At 47.4% G+C, this 14,351-nt stretch overlaps 1 protein-coding gene across 3 annotated transcripts in view; it reads right to left on the reverse strand.

Moving 5' to 3' along the window:
* Nucleotides 1-620: 620 nt before the first annotated feature.
* C12H1orf21 (chromosome 12 C1orf21 homolog) overlaps nt 621-14,351 on the reverse strand; it is a 125,106-nt gene continuing 111,375 nt past the window's right edge. For all 3 annotated transcript variants that reach the window (XM_055725107.1, XM_005443321.3, XM_055725108.1), the window contains exons 5-6: nt 10,708-10,768; nt 621-1,386 (exon numbers count right to left, since the gene is read on the reverse strand). In XM_055725107.1, coding sequence (XP_055581082.1) covers nt 1,348-1,386; nt 10,708-10,768 — 100 coding nt within the window. In that variant the 3' untranslated portion in view covers nt 621-1,347. The remainder of the gene's footprint in view (nt 1,387-10,707; nt 10,769-14,351) is intronic.

Here is a 14,351-nt window from a genome sequence, read left to right on the forward strand (position 1 = left end):
TTCAGAAGTCACAGGTGATTTTTGATGGACTTTATGACAGATCCTTTAAAGGGATCTGATTTTCAGAAGATCCAGTGAAAAACAGCCAAGGTGAAAGGGCTTTGGGCTGAGTGCCCACCCAAGTGTTGGCCACGTCAGCGCAAGGTGCTACTAATGCAACCTCATGGCCTCTTCCACAGACACAACACACATCAGAGCAATGAAATCGACACAGTACAGAAACCTATTGTCCTGACAAAGTTTCTCCATAGGATGCCATGCAAACCTGGCCCTCATATGGTGTCAAAGCAGGAAGAAATATCAGCACAGGTAACAATCTCCTTTGAAATAATAAATACAAAAGGTGTATTCTTTTCTTAAGGGGTTTTTTTTTGTAGTTTTTTTTTTTTTACTCATGACAGCATTTGTTAAAAATATTACATCTGCTTTTGAGAAGGTAATATCCTCTCCATAGAATACGGAAAAATAAACTCTACAGGACACGCAACAGATACCGCCAGTTGGCACAGAGCTGCTTTAAGAGATTAGATCCACAGACTCATCAATGCAGAGGGCTGGTTTTGCCTTCCTTGTCCCCAGACTCTTAAGCATTGTGTTGTAGGAATGGTAAAAGACAAGAATACATAAAAACAGTAAAATGTTTATTTTCTTAGAAAAAAAGAGATTCAAAATGATTGTGATCACACTCCCATTCGTGCTCAGCAAAGCCAATACTGCAAGCTTAGTCCTTGATTAAGATACCTATTAAATGAAACTCTTTTTCCTCTTAAAATACAAATTCCTGCTCCTGCATCACTTCCAGTATTTCAGTGATAACATGCTTTTAATGGATAATAATTTCTCAGCTTCTTCTCAGCAGAGAAACAAGGCCTGCCACGGCAAAAACATCCCATCTCCAAAGCTTGAAATCACCAGCGTTAATAAGCACTCCGGCCCGAATGCGGACGGACAGACAGCTTAAGGGTGTTTCTTAGATGCTTGAATGTTCACTTATGGAAGCTTTGTATAACACTACCTCATCTGATAGAAAACAGGCCAGAAGCCTCAATAAAATCAACAACGTCTTTTGGATTAACTTTAAGGATTTGCTGCATATCTGGACACAGAAAAAAGTGAGAAGTTGCAACAAGTTTTAACTAGCAGCAACAAAAACAGTTCCTTACAAGTTCTTAGCAATATTCCTCATCTGTTCATTAAGAAACACTGTAACTGAATGGAGCATATAATGTGGAAATGATCTTCTTCTGTTATGTAGTGCTGTTCGCTCTAGAAGACTTCCAAAAGGTCTCGACTGGGTTGTAATCTATTTACACAGTAGTATTCCTGGTGCGAGTGGCAGAATTGGCACTATGTGACATCTTCCTCTTCTGAACAATAATCACGACCCTGTAAGGAGAAAAGCCAGATAGTTTGTAAATGACTACTTGAAGACAGGAATACCATCAGGCAAGGGAGCACTTACTAATAATACGTATCAGTTCTCTAAACTTAGAAGCCTTAAGTTCAGAGCTGGGTAGAAACCTTAAAAATAGGGAACAGAATTTGCACAGCTCCTCCAACGATTTCCGGAAGGTTTGCACGAAACCAGGATAGGAGACTCATCCCTTTCTGTCACTATCAATCTCATAAATCTCATCCCCTATACTCAATTCCAGGGGGAGTCCAATGCACTGATTTACAAAACTATTTTATGTAAAGATAAACCTTGATGGACAAAACCCTATAGATCTGCTGTGAAAACATAAATCTCCAAGGCAAAAAGCAACGAAGCACGTAATCCTACGAGCAATGCAAAGCAGCTGCTGTGAACAAGAACCTCATCTGATAACCTCACCAAGAGTATACGCAAGAGCAAAAGATGCTGTTTGTATCGAAACTGCACTTGCACAACATGGACTTCTCACAGAGCAGGCATGTCATGCCTTCCGTCCCATCCCGAACACAAGGCTTGCAGCCGCATCGATCTAGGTGTTGCCCTCGGGAAGGTCTGGAGAAGGGATGTCCCGTCCCTCACTTGCTGTTTCTTGCAAAGCAGCGAGAAGAGGACCTGACAGGACCCACTATCCTTGTTTCTCCACACAGGAACAGCTGGAGCTGAGCTTTTCAACACACAAGCTACCCACGATATCCTGCATAAAACAAGCATCTCAAATGCAGCACCAAAAACCTAAATGTCCAGGCTATCTCCCATTGTTCCCGTGTGCCAGGTGCATCACCCAAGCACTTGCATGGAAAATCCCAGCAGCTGTGCAAAGGGCTGGTGAAGGAGAAACACAAGCGTCTCAGACCTGCAATAAAGTGTAAAACCTTGACAACGCCCTGTAAGCAGAAGAGCTGAACTCAGCATGGTAAAATGGGTGAAGCTCTACTCAGTCAAGGAGGGGCACCCAGTTGCCCCACAAATCAAAATTGGTCACTGTCCTGCCTGGAAAGGGTGGGGTGGGGTGTGGGGCCAGAGAAAAAAGTAAAAAAAGAAAAGGGAGAGATGTTTCTTGATGGAGCGATCAGTTTCTTTGGGATGCACAGCTAGGGTACACATTGGGAACAAAGGCTCCAAAATGTCTCTGCAATTAAAATCCCACTGACGATGCCGGGATCGCAGAGCTCACTTTGCTGGAGGGTCCACACCCAGGAATGTGTGCTGCTTTAACAGCTCTCTGTGGCCCAATACTATTAGGAAAAAGGCTTTCTTAGTATGTTGAAAAAATAAACAAACCAAGAGTCTTATCAGCCCTAATTTCAATTCAGCAATCCCTGACCCAGAAAGAAAGAAAAAAAATACATTTTTTAGAGTAAAAGATTCTACTCAGAAAGAAGGAATGCTGAAATACTTCACAGCAAAGCCCAAATCCATCAGTTTTCTCCATGCCAGGGACCACAATACATCTGGACAAACCCACGAAACGGAACTGCTGGTGATGAAAGCTTTGTCCGACATGCTTCAGAGCTGCGAGAGTCACCAGTAGTGAACGATGACTGAGGCTCAGAGCATTTCCACGAGTCTCATTCACCCCGGTTCTCCCGGTCCCCCAGCCCCCTGACCAAGGCAGAGCCCCACGGCCCATCACTGCCCACCACACTCTGCACCAGCGGCCATCGGTGCTATTAAAGGCTCGAATGGACCCAAATGTGGAAGCAAGCCATCTTGCCTTTCTTCCCGCCCATTATTCCTGCCGTTCAGCTTCTGGGTTTGCTCTGTGGCAACCAAGTGCATCGCTCCTCAAAAAGATACCAAGAAACCGCTTAAAAAGCAACGTGCTGAAAAAGTCCTTTCCATGGCATGGAAATACTGCCGCTCTCCGCGGGCTGCTGCCGCTGGACAATTTATTTCCATCTTCACGCCGGTGGCGATGGAGACACATTGGTGTCTCGGGGGTGGCCTTTGAGGCCATGGCCCTCCGTCGCCGGTGGGCAGCGACCTGCTGCCATCCCAAGCTTCCCACCACCCCGTGTGGGCGGCAGCAGCGCGGCAGCAGCGGGGGGGAGGGTGGGACTGCCTGCAAGGCCACAGAGCCCACCTACGCCTTGCTGCAGCCTGGCGCACATCCCTCCGCCCGCCCGGCCTGGCACAGCCCCGCTACCCCGGCCTGCCCAGCCAAGCCGCTGCCCAAGCCGGTAACGGCTGGAGGAGCCCCGCCACTGTGGGCTCTGAGGGGAGCGCTGCAGAGCTGGGTGCGCTTCAGCAGCGGCCGCCCCCGCCAGCGTGCCAGCTGGCAGGAAGGGGGAGGATGCGGCGAGGGACCGGGGTGGCGGGGGGGAACCAAAAAAGGCTCCCGCGACCACTGAAGCCTTCACATCCACTTCCCCGCTCCACCACAGGGCCGCTGCAACGCAGGGGAAGGGACGCGTTTGTTACACGCCAAGAATAACGTCAGAGCGAGGGCGCGGCGGGGTGGCAGCTTGCACGCAGCATTGGGGGTTTGGTTTCACTTGGGTTTTATGGCGAGTTAAAGAGGACGCTGCTTTGCTTTCCTTGGGAGAAGGAATGGACATGTCCCCCCTCCCAGCGGTGGAATGCGATACAGCCTGTGGGACCCCCCCCTGCCTCTGGCAGGTTTAGTCTATTTTGTCAGGGGTGGGAATCACCCGTGACAGCAAACACCCTGTTTCGCATGGACTCCTGCACCCACGCCAGGCATCCGACACCCACTGCCCCAGCTACGCTGCAAAGATCCACACCAACACGCGCCTGGCGTTCAATCCCAGCATGAACACAAAGCGTGGGGGGCTCAGCCCGGCAAGGTCTGAAGCATCCTGGCCCAGTACAGCAGGGTTAAGCACATACTAGTCTTTAAGCACAAGGGAAACAGCATTTAAGCCCTGGAGCAGGTGACAAACCCCCCAGATAGAGCAGCATCGTGGCTGGAAAATGAGGGGGCAGGACTGCCAGCCAAACCCTGTGCCCTGCTGCCCAGGGGAGCAGGCTCCCATCTCCAGAGGAGCCACAGGCACTGAGCAAGCAGCTAGCAACAGGAATGTACGGGCCGTCCTTTAACAGCCCTTAACGGCACAGGCTATCAAATAAGTTTTAATGGCTGAGAATGTAAAGAACTCCACTAAGGAAGATGAGAATGGGAACAAGCATGTCCAAGCCCAGGTAAATCCCGCCTTTCTCCCTCACAGTTTCAAAGTCCATCTTTCAGCTTTTGTAGATGTCCACAGAAATGCCTTAACATAAGTGTATGAATTTACGGTAATTAAAAACCCAGCCTTACGCTCCTGTCCTGCTGCTTGCACCCAGACCAGAAGGGCTCACTCCCCTGCTCTCTCCCCTTGCTGTGTCCAGAAAGCACCACCATCCCGATGCCCCTACCAGAGAATGCACCAGGGCTGATGATATCCTTTTAGAGGAAAACAAAAAAAAGGAAGAAAAAAAAAAAAAATCACAGGAAAAGCCCTTTTCCCCATTGTTGCGGGTGACAGGCCAATAAACAAAACCCCATGCCGCCCGAATGCAGAAGCCTTCCCGGTTCAATAGGCTTTTGTGCGGCTGGCGGCCTTGCCAAGGAGAGCAGGCAGCTAAGGAGATGCTTCTTCTGCCACGGCCCCGCCGCTTGGCACCAGCATCCTCCCAGGGCGGCCCTGGCCAGGAGAGGAGGAAGAGGAGGCCTGCCGGCCCGGGAGAGGGAAATGAGCTGCACCAAGCAGCCCTTTCTTCTGCGATGGCTGAAAGAGCTTGCGGGACACAGTGGCCCCTTTCAGAGGAGATGGCCGGCGCTGGGAAATGTTAGCCTGGCTCCGCGGTGGGAACCCTTTTCATCAATCTGGTTTTGTTTACAGCGCTTGCAGAAAGGATGGGAAGAAAATGCCGAGAGGCGGCACTAAATAATTGTATACTGTGCTAATTTTTGTCCGTTTCTTATTTTGTTAGAGAAAAATCAATAGAGTCATTAAGAGCAATCTACTTTGCTAATGAGTTTTAGCCTAATAATTCTGCCCTTGCATACGTTTCAGTTAGCAACCCCCCTTATTTCTAACGGCACTCTTTAGATACGATACAAGGAGCTGCATTGTGCCTTCCCCTGCATTTCATGCCCAGTTTTACTAACAAGGGGATGGAGCGAGTTGCCGCCGGGCATCTCTCCCGTGGCCTCCAGCAACAAACTGGTAACCTCCAACCCAGCTCCCAGTGGCCAGGTGTGTGGATCAACAGAGAAACTCCTGCAAATCCACCCTGACACCTGCCCCGGTGTTCAAGACCAAGTTACCTCTCGACCCAAAGCGACATCCCCTGCCACAGCAGAAACACAATGCCCCGGGCTCAGGGTATCCACCAGCCGCATGAGAGTTCATAGCCAGACATTGCTATGACAATTTTTAATCTCATTTTTTCCATAAGCATGTTTGCATTGTGATTATTTTTTATAAGCCACTGTAGCCACGTAGGAAAAAGCTTGTGATGATGGCAGTGGTGATGATACCCTCTGGTACAGCTTACCTGGATTGTTTTGATGGGGTTTTCTTAAACCACAAAGCCAGAGATGCTTCTCTTCTGGGGGTACAATCCCCAGACATAATCCTAGAAATTGCTTGTCAACTGTTCAGTTATACCTCAGCCTTGGTGTTTTCTCCTACAGTGAGACAGCTGCCTGCACACTGTGCCACAGCCTACAGTAATAACATATACTTAAAGGAGATAATTTCTGATGGTTTTTTACTGCTCCATACGTAGGGTTCAGAGAAAGCAGTCATTTCTCAGATTTTCCATGACAGCCATCATCAAATGTTTTTGCTAGCAAACACTAAATGGGGTAAATTGTCCACATTCAACACTTTTTATGTCATAGCTTTTAATTTTGCTTCTATTTGATATTTTCATGCAAGAAGGCCCCCTCAAGTCTAGTCTTGAGCCTGCAAAAACTGCGCTCAGGATTAACTCCCTGCTCTGAGCCATCCTGTTCAATTAATGAAATTTCTTCTTGGGGCATGAAGTGGAGTTTGCATGTGGTCCTGCACTATCAGGGTCCAAAAAAATTTGAGATGCAGGAAGGAAAAGAACCCAAAGGCTGGAGAATTTTTAGGAGAGACATGGTAATTCTTCTGCTGTGTTTCACAGCGACTCTTTGTGAATCCGTATGCAATATCTGACTAAATTAGCCCTTGCACTATTTGATTAGAGAGAACCAGATAACTTATTTGCCTGAATACCAATACGCATGACCTAATTTTGCTACAGTTTCTGACTGCAGCCAGCAGAACACACCAGGTGTCACACAGACAGGGATGCTCTTACCAGGACAAATTTCTATCTTCTTATTTTGAGATGGTATTTCAAAACCAGATTTATCACACTGTGATGAGTGAGCGACTTTCCCCGTCCTGGCTGCAGCTAGTGGGGCTCATTTCTCTTCTTCTGGGTATCATGCAGCAGTTCTCAGATTATCCAGTGGCTGCTGCATTTGCTTTAGAAGGGATGTGTCAGTTGCTCTCTGCTTCCTTCTTGGGTTTTCCAAAGTCATATTTCTGCCTTCATCTCTCAGGTCAGGCAAATCACTTGTACTTCTGACCCGTGTCTTTCTAATTGACTCTGGGGGTCTCTCTCCTCAAGCTTACATTGCTACTATTACCTGTTGCTCTTCCTTCGCTGGAATACATTTATGTGATTTCACACAAGCCCAATTTTCAAAAAATGACGATACCGTGGTCACCAGGTGAGCTGCCTCCTTACCGCTGCCTGCCTCTGCTCCATTTGCTTCCCAAACTCTTCACACGCATATTTCTTTTTGTCTCCCAAAGCAAACCCGTGACCCTGCTCAAAAGAACTTCAGCGAGTGTGAAACCCTGAGAGGACTCTCCACAGCTGCTGGCGGATGTCAGGAGCATTTCTGAGCCAGCTCGGGCCCCAGCCCTCGGGCCTCATGCTGCTCACAGGTGCCTTGGTCCTTCCCTTTCCTCCTCTCTCCCAGTGTGGTGCTCATCCAGCCCTGGTGGTGTGCCGAAGCTGTGCTCACCCTCTGCCACTGCACCAGCATCCCATCATCTGAAAACCACCCCACAGCTGCGCTGAGATCTGTTCAACCTTTTAAGCACCTGGTTCCTATCGTGTGGACTCATGCTGCCGCTCGACGGCAACACTACGCCGCAGTCTGTCCTATACATATAACCACTGGCTCCTGTGCTGCTGGCTGCTTAACTCTACCCAGCTACTCCCAACCTCCCACGTAACTTTTTATCTCTGGCTTCTCATCAGGTTTTAGGGGGTTTTTTCTGCTCCAGTTCTGGTGCCCCTGAAATGACTGGGCTGACTCTAGCAGCACCAGCATCTAACCCTATGTGCGAGGCTGACTTCTACATTCTCAGTCGGTCCTACCTCAGCATTCAGTGTCGAGCCGTCATTTCGTTATTCCTTCCAACAAACCCTGTGACTGAATTACTGGGATCACACACAGCTCCATACACGCAAGTTCAGCTCTAGCTCTCCAAGCAGGGACAGACACTCGCACAGAGACACAAACAGATGTCTCCCTCTGAATGCCTCACAGTGTTTTGACACCAAATTCTGCTAGACCAGTCCCATGCTCTGGGGTTGACATTCTGTTTTTTTACCTTTGGGTGGCATTTAGAGAAGGAAGTTCAGCTTCACAGGGGCAGCCAGGAATGCAGATGCGGGCTGGGTACCAGCAGGGGCTAGACTTAAGAGAGAAATTCTCCAGACCATTTCATTAAGGCTTTTTTTGATCTCCAGGATTCATAAATACTTCACATTTTCAGGTGCTAAAACGTCTGCCTATGTTCTTTCCATTCGACACTCTGATTGCAAAAAATTTATTTTAGCTGACCTTTCTGTCTATTTAATTGTTTTGCTGAGTCCAAAACACCCATTTAGTTTTCCTCTCTAATTCGTAGCGCACACGTTAAAGTTGTTACTCATTCACATTAGGTGACCTCACACCCCTTGGGATTTCAACACAAGTTGAGGGACGTTTTGCTTCTGACTGTAGAGTTTCTGCAGACACAGCCCACAGAGTCAGTGATGAACAGCATGTCTCCATTACAAATCAAACGCAACTCATGGCAACACTTAGCCCGTGAACACTGCAACATGTTTTGGGATCTCATCAACCATAGGCAATGCCCCCCACTTCTGCAGACTACTTCAGCTGTAACTGGTGAGCTGCTCTAGGGATGTAAGTAATTGTCCAACTGCTGTCGTCTGTTTCCCTGGAGAAGGGACCCAAACAATCCCCCTCATATTTTCCAATCTTTTTTGGCATTTGTGGTGGACACCTATAAAAACAATGTATTGTGGGCAAAGATTGATTGAAAAACCCAAAACTTCTCTTGTGAAGATTATTTCCTCAGACACAGGAGGTCCCCAGAAAAAGCAAATCCCATGTTCAGCTGCACATTAACACCTGCCAGCAGGTTGAAATGCATGGTCGCCGTCTTTCTCTCTTTGACAGATAAAACTGTGTGTTTCCTCTAAACAGGCAATCGCCTGATATAGAAGATAAAGTAGTACAAGAGCCCTGGAGAACACCTGTAAACATCTGAGAGCATGATCCAAACCACGAGGAGACACGGTCAACTGCATCTCAATGTGGCAGCCGGTGAATGAATGGTATTACTGTTCTGAAACAAATCTCGAAAACAAAAACTAACCTCAATTCATAATTAGATACAGCCATCAGATGGTCTGGTCTGTAGATAAGATAGATCTTTGGAAAATCCATTTCACTGTGGATTTTGTGTTTAACATTATGAACATGATGATGTCCAGGAAAAGCATCTAAATATTTATAGGGTGGATGCATTTATTCAAAGGAAATGTAGCTATATTATGGATATGTAGAAATTCTACTTTTAAATGCATACAGGTTACGCAAAATCTTACTCCTGTGAAATACTGGCATAGAAATATTCTCAGGAATCTACAAACTCCTCCTCACTTCTATTCTTCCCCTTTATCTAATATAATGCTTCCATAATTCATATTTTTTTAAAGTAGATTAACACATTTCTTGCTTTGGACAAATAAAGAGATTCACCTGCTGTAGCACTCCAAGTCCTAAGATCAGGAGTGCTGGCAAAAATGGCAGAAATTCAGAGTCATCCAAGTAAAAATTTCTCTCCTACTCTGCAGCCTAACACTACAACTCGAACAGAACAGACTATTTCAGTTGGAAGGGACCTACAACCACCACCTCGTCCAACTGCCTGACCACTCCAAGGCTGACCAACAGCTGAAGCACGTTCTTAAGGGCATTGGCCAAGCGCCTCGTAAACGTTGACAGGCTTGGGGCATCGACCACCGCTCTGGGAAGCCTGTTCCAGTGCCTGGCCACCCTCTTGGTAAAGAAATGCTTCCTAATGTCCAGTTTAAACTTGGGATGACAAATTATTGCAAATTATTGCAATTGCGGAAGCAAATATTTAGTACCAAGTATTAAATAAAATAGACTGCTCCAAAACATGAAATGTAGCGAGTATATTGGTGAGTGAACATCAGCTCAAGGCATAACCAAAGGCTGAGATCTAGGCTTGATCCAAACAGCCCATTTAATTCCTCAAGTCTCAAGTTTCCCATCTACATTGTGGTACAATCATTCACTACTATCTCACAAAGAATCTGGGATTCTCATTTGAAAGACTTGGGAAACACACAAAAGCTGCTATCGAGACAATGAGATATGCAAAGAACTAACTATTCACTTTCTTCAAAACATCTCCAGCATCGTTATTTCACTCAGCATAGCCTTGAGGCAGGGTTATCCACACATACAGATACACTATCCCTCGGAGCTGGGAGCTATTTTGAAGAGATTCAGCAAGAAATTAGCTGGGTATCCCAGATACTACCCGCATTAAGATTCCAGTTGTCTCCCACAGAGATCAAATGAAACATCAAATCACTAAGGGCATAAAACCCCACTTTGCTCTTCTTTATCCAGTAGCTCACGTATACACTGACCATTTGAGCTAATTTGCCATTCATTGTAGACTGCTGATGCACCCACAAAACAAAGGATTCTCTCCCGTACCTCCTGCAACCTCTTTACCTCTTTGATCATCTTTGCACGTGAACTATCTAATCACCGAGCGGGGTAAGGGGGATCTTGGACCACAGCCCCTCCAAGCAGTGGAGAACGTGGAGCGCTGCAACACACAGTGGCTGGCTGTCCTCCCCAAGGAGCTGGGAAACCAGTGTGTCTGCTCCCTGAGTGTATTTACTTTATTAGAGAGAGCATTTACTTTATTGCATCTTACCTTTTCAATTTTTTCATCGAGCATTCTGAAGAATTCTTGTTGGCTTTCAGAGATGTGCATGCTGAAAGGCAAAGGAACAGTATTAGTACCGACAGGATTTCTTCCATTTCTAAATACTGGTGCTGCAGCCCTGGGTCGTAAATCTTTACCACGATGAAAAATAAATCACTTTACACTTTTGTCTACAATGGCAATTTTTTAAATCTTTTTTTTTTTTTTTTCTTTTTTTTGCCCATAGAAGAACTATTGCATTTAGTTCCGTGTATGTGTGCTACACTTGGGACGGTAACTAGGATCCACATACATCCAGAGGAGACTATTCCCTTTTCCAAACAGACTGCAGAAACTTACTAGCCCACTACCTTTCCTTGGGCCAGTCAGAGCCCTCTCTGTGCCAAGGCAGGTTCTTCTGGACTGCCAGCCTCACCACCACAAAATGAGATGCCTATAACACGAGGTTAAAGGCTCGCGCTGGACGCCCTGCGTGCCTGGCTCAGCTGGGCTCTGCACTCCACACCCAGGAACTGCTACAAGCCCAGGCTGGTCCTTGCCTCCCAGGGGGTGGTCCTGACTGCTCCCTGAGCAGATCCAGCAGATTACTCCATTAATTCTGCAGCATCAAAAGGCTTGGGGTTAGTGGTATGATTTTGCATTAGTGAAGGCAGCTGGAAAATACTCGTACGTGTTGTCTGCAAAACACTGATAGTGGCACAAGACAACAGGTCCTTCCCCAGGGGGGACCTGCACGCTAAAAATACAGGAAGGCTGGACAGAAAGGAAAGGATGAGGAGACAAAGATGAGGATGCATGGCAGACGGTGCTTGGGGTGTGTCTGCTTGATTTACATTAGGGGGTGTGAGAGCCTCCTTCCTGAAATAACGCTTTCCCTCTGGGAAGGTGAAGCTGGAGCATCCTCTGGACCTGCAGCGGGGAGGAAGGAGTGTCTGGGCCCATGGGGGCTGAAGAACTCAATGTGGGACAAAAAAAAAGATGCAAAAAAGGAAGGATGGGAGACTGGTGTTAGCGTTAACAGTGATGGCAAATGGTTAGAAGGACAAACAACTCTCGGACATTTTCTCTGACACTAAAAGCTGGTTTGGCTTGCTGAATTCCCACTGCAGTCCCCTCTTCCTCAGCACGATCCTTTCAGCTGTTATGAGTTAATACCTTTCCTAAGTGCCCAACAACACGCTGCACTTCCCTACAAAGCTCAGCATTCATACTTCACTTTCTGTCAGGATGAACATATACAACGATATGCTTATGCTGGACATAAATGAAGGCTCAGTTCAGAAGAAAAGTTCTCAGAAGTGGCATTAAAACCTAAAGCTGGTAATTCAGGAGAGAGAACAATTCACCCTTCAGTGGCTGTGGGAGTGTTTGTCCCCACCTGTCTGTCTGTCTGTCCCTCAGGTTCCCACCTCCACCTGAGATGGGGAAAAGATGTCTGTTTTGGGCAGCCGACCCTGTCACCTGCACATTCTGGTGTCTCAGAGAGGGTCTTTAGGGCAGTACAGTCCTTTCAGGGTAGGTGAGCACTAAAAAGATATTCTTGCTTTGCAATATCATAGATTCAGTTTCTAAAAAGATGAGATATTGTAGTGACTCACCCCAACCATAATTTATAAGGAAACTAAATGGGGCGTGTTGGGGGAGGGGAAATGGGAGTATTGTGCTGCCATATACAAGAAAACTCCCACAGGAGGTCCTCAAGCCTTTGCAGGCCACGATCTTCAGAAAAGTTTGGCTGGGCAGTAAAATTGCCCTACGATTCAGAGATGCAGTACACACACACAAGTGCTGACACAGGGTGTGTTTTGAGGAGCCGAGTAAAACTTTACAATCTGTGGCAGGGCAGGGAATGGACAGAATTAATGACTGAACAAGTCAGAAAACCACCAAATCTAAGCAGAGTTCTTGGGTATCCCTCCACAAAAAGCAACCTTCCCCCAAAAGAAATGTGGATTTAATTTTCCTTGTAAGCAGCGCCTCAGAAAGCATGAGAACGCAGTTTCAGCTGTTTCATGGCAGGCCACTGAAACATATTTTGCCAAAAGATGGGATCTTTATCTCCAGTATCTGTACCAACTGAGTGACGAATGGACTGAGAGCAGCTCTGTGGAGAAGGGGACACTGCTGGGTGACAAACGACATGAGCCAGCACTGTGCGCCCACAGCCCAGCAAACCAGCCGTGCCCTGGGTGCATCCCAGCAGCGTGGCCAGCAGCCCGGGGAGGGGGTGCCCCCCCTCTGCTCCGCTCTGGTGAGACCCCCCTGGAGCCCTGGGTCCCCAGTACCCGCCAGCCATGGAGCTGCTGGAGCGGGCCCAGAGGCAGCCGCGGGGACGGTGGGAGGGCTGGAGCCCCTCTGCTGTGGGGACAGGCTGGGAGAGCTGGGGTGGCTCAGCCTGGGGGAGGGAGGGCTCCGGGAGACCTTGCTCTGGCCTTCCGATACATTAAGGGGGCTTATAAGAAACATGCAGGGTTTTTTAGCAACCCCTGTAGTGCCAGGTCAAGGGACAACAGTGTTAAATTGAAAGAGTGCTGGTTTAGACTGGATACAAGGAAGAAATTCTTTACTGTGAGGGTGGTGAGGCACTGGAGCAGGTTGCCCAGAGCAGCTGTGGATGCCCCATCCCTGGAAGTGCTCAAGGCCAGGTTGGACGGGGCTTGGAGCAACCTGGTCTAGTGACAGATGTCCCTGCCCAGGGCCGGGGGTTGGAGCTAAATGATTTTCAAAAGTCCCTTCCAACCCAAACCATTCTGTGAACCTGTGATTTAAAAGGTTAAATATGGTATGAAATACTACTTCTTTCATTTTATGCTTCAGGTTGCCATTACTCCATGAGTTATGAACATGTCTCAGTGTACTTGCTGGTCACAGATGTCAGCGGAGTGAGTTTTGAGGATGAGAAAATGCAGTAGGTGCCTGAGAGGTCAGGGCAGCGTGCAGGCATGAAGCCCCATGAAGCTATGGCAGGCACCGGGATGCAGTGTAAAGAGGAAGGACCAACCCCTTGGCCTCTGTCACAGACCCCCATAAAGCTACCGCTGGCTCCCTACATACGCTGGTTTTAGAGTCCAGGGTTCTAGGCAAAAAAACCTAACCCTTCCTACAAACGGGAGGAGCCCTCACAATCTGACTTCTACAGCCCACATACTAAAACTCCCTCCATTGTGAATGAACTTCTAATTTGGTACATAGTCCATGTTTTGCTTTGAAATAACAACTGTTCTACAAGAATGGTCCTAAAAGATGGATCTAATGATTTATCTATTCATTTCTGCTCTTTCAGCTGAGTAGCCCTTTTTCTACCCAATGTCACCCCTCCTTGCAGTCAGAACTGGCATGGGGTTTAGATGATAAACCTTAAAAAACCCAAATGCACATGATAACAGATATTTGCTGACTTGGAGCAACTCAAACACACGTAGACACTTTACAAACAGAAATCCAGCGGTAGGTAGGGTAAACAGCAGAGGCTTGGGCAAACAGTGGAGCTTTTACCCAACAACCTAATGTTACATTCTGTAACTCTCTGAGAAGTTTCCTTATTTTTGCAGGACTGTGATAGAAACATTTACCCTCTGCCAGTGCAACGTCTTTAGGCTTTTTGGTGAATGAAGGTCAGTTCTGATTTCTGC

The sequence above is a fragment of the Falco cherrug genome, chromosome 12, assembly GCF_023634085.1.
Source record: "Falco cherrug isolate bFalChe1 chromosome 12, bFalChe1.pri, whole genome shotgun sequence".
NCBI lineage: Eukaryota > Metazoa > Chordata > Aves > Falconiformes > Falconidae > Falco > Falco cherrug.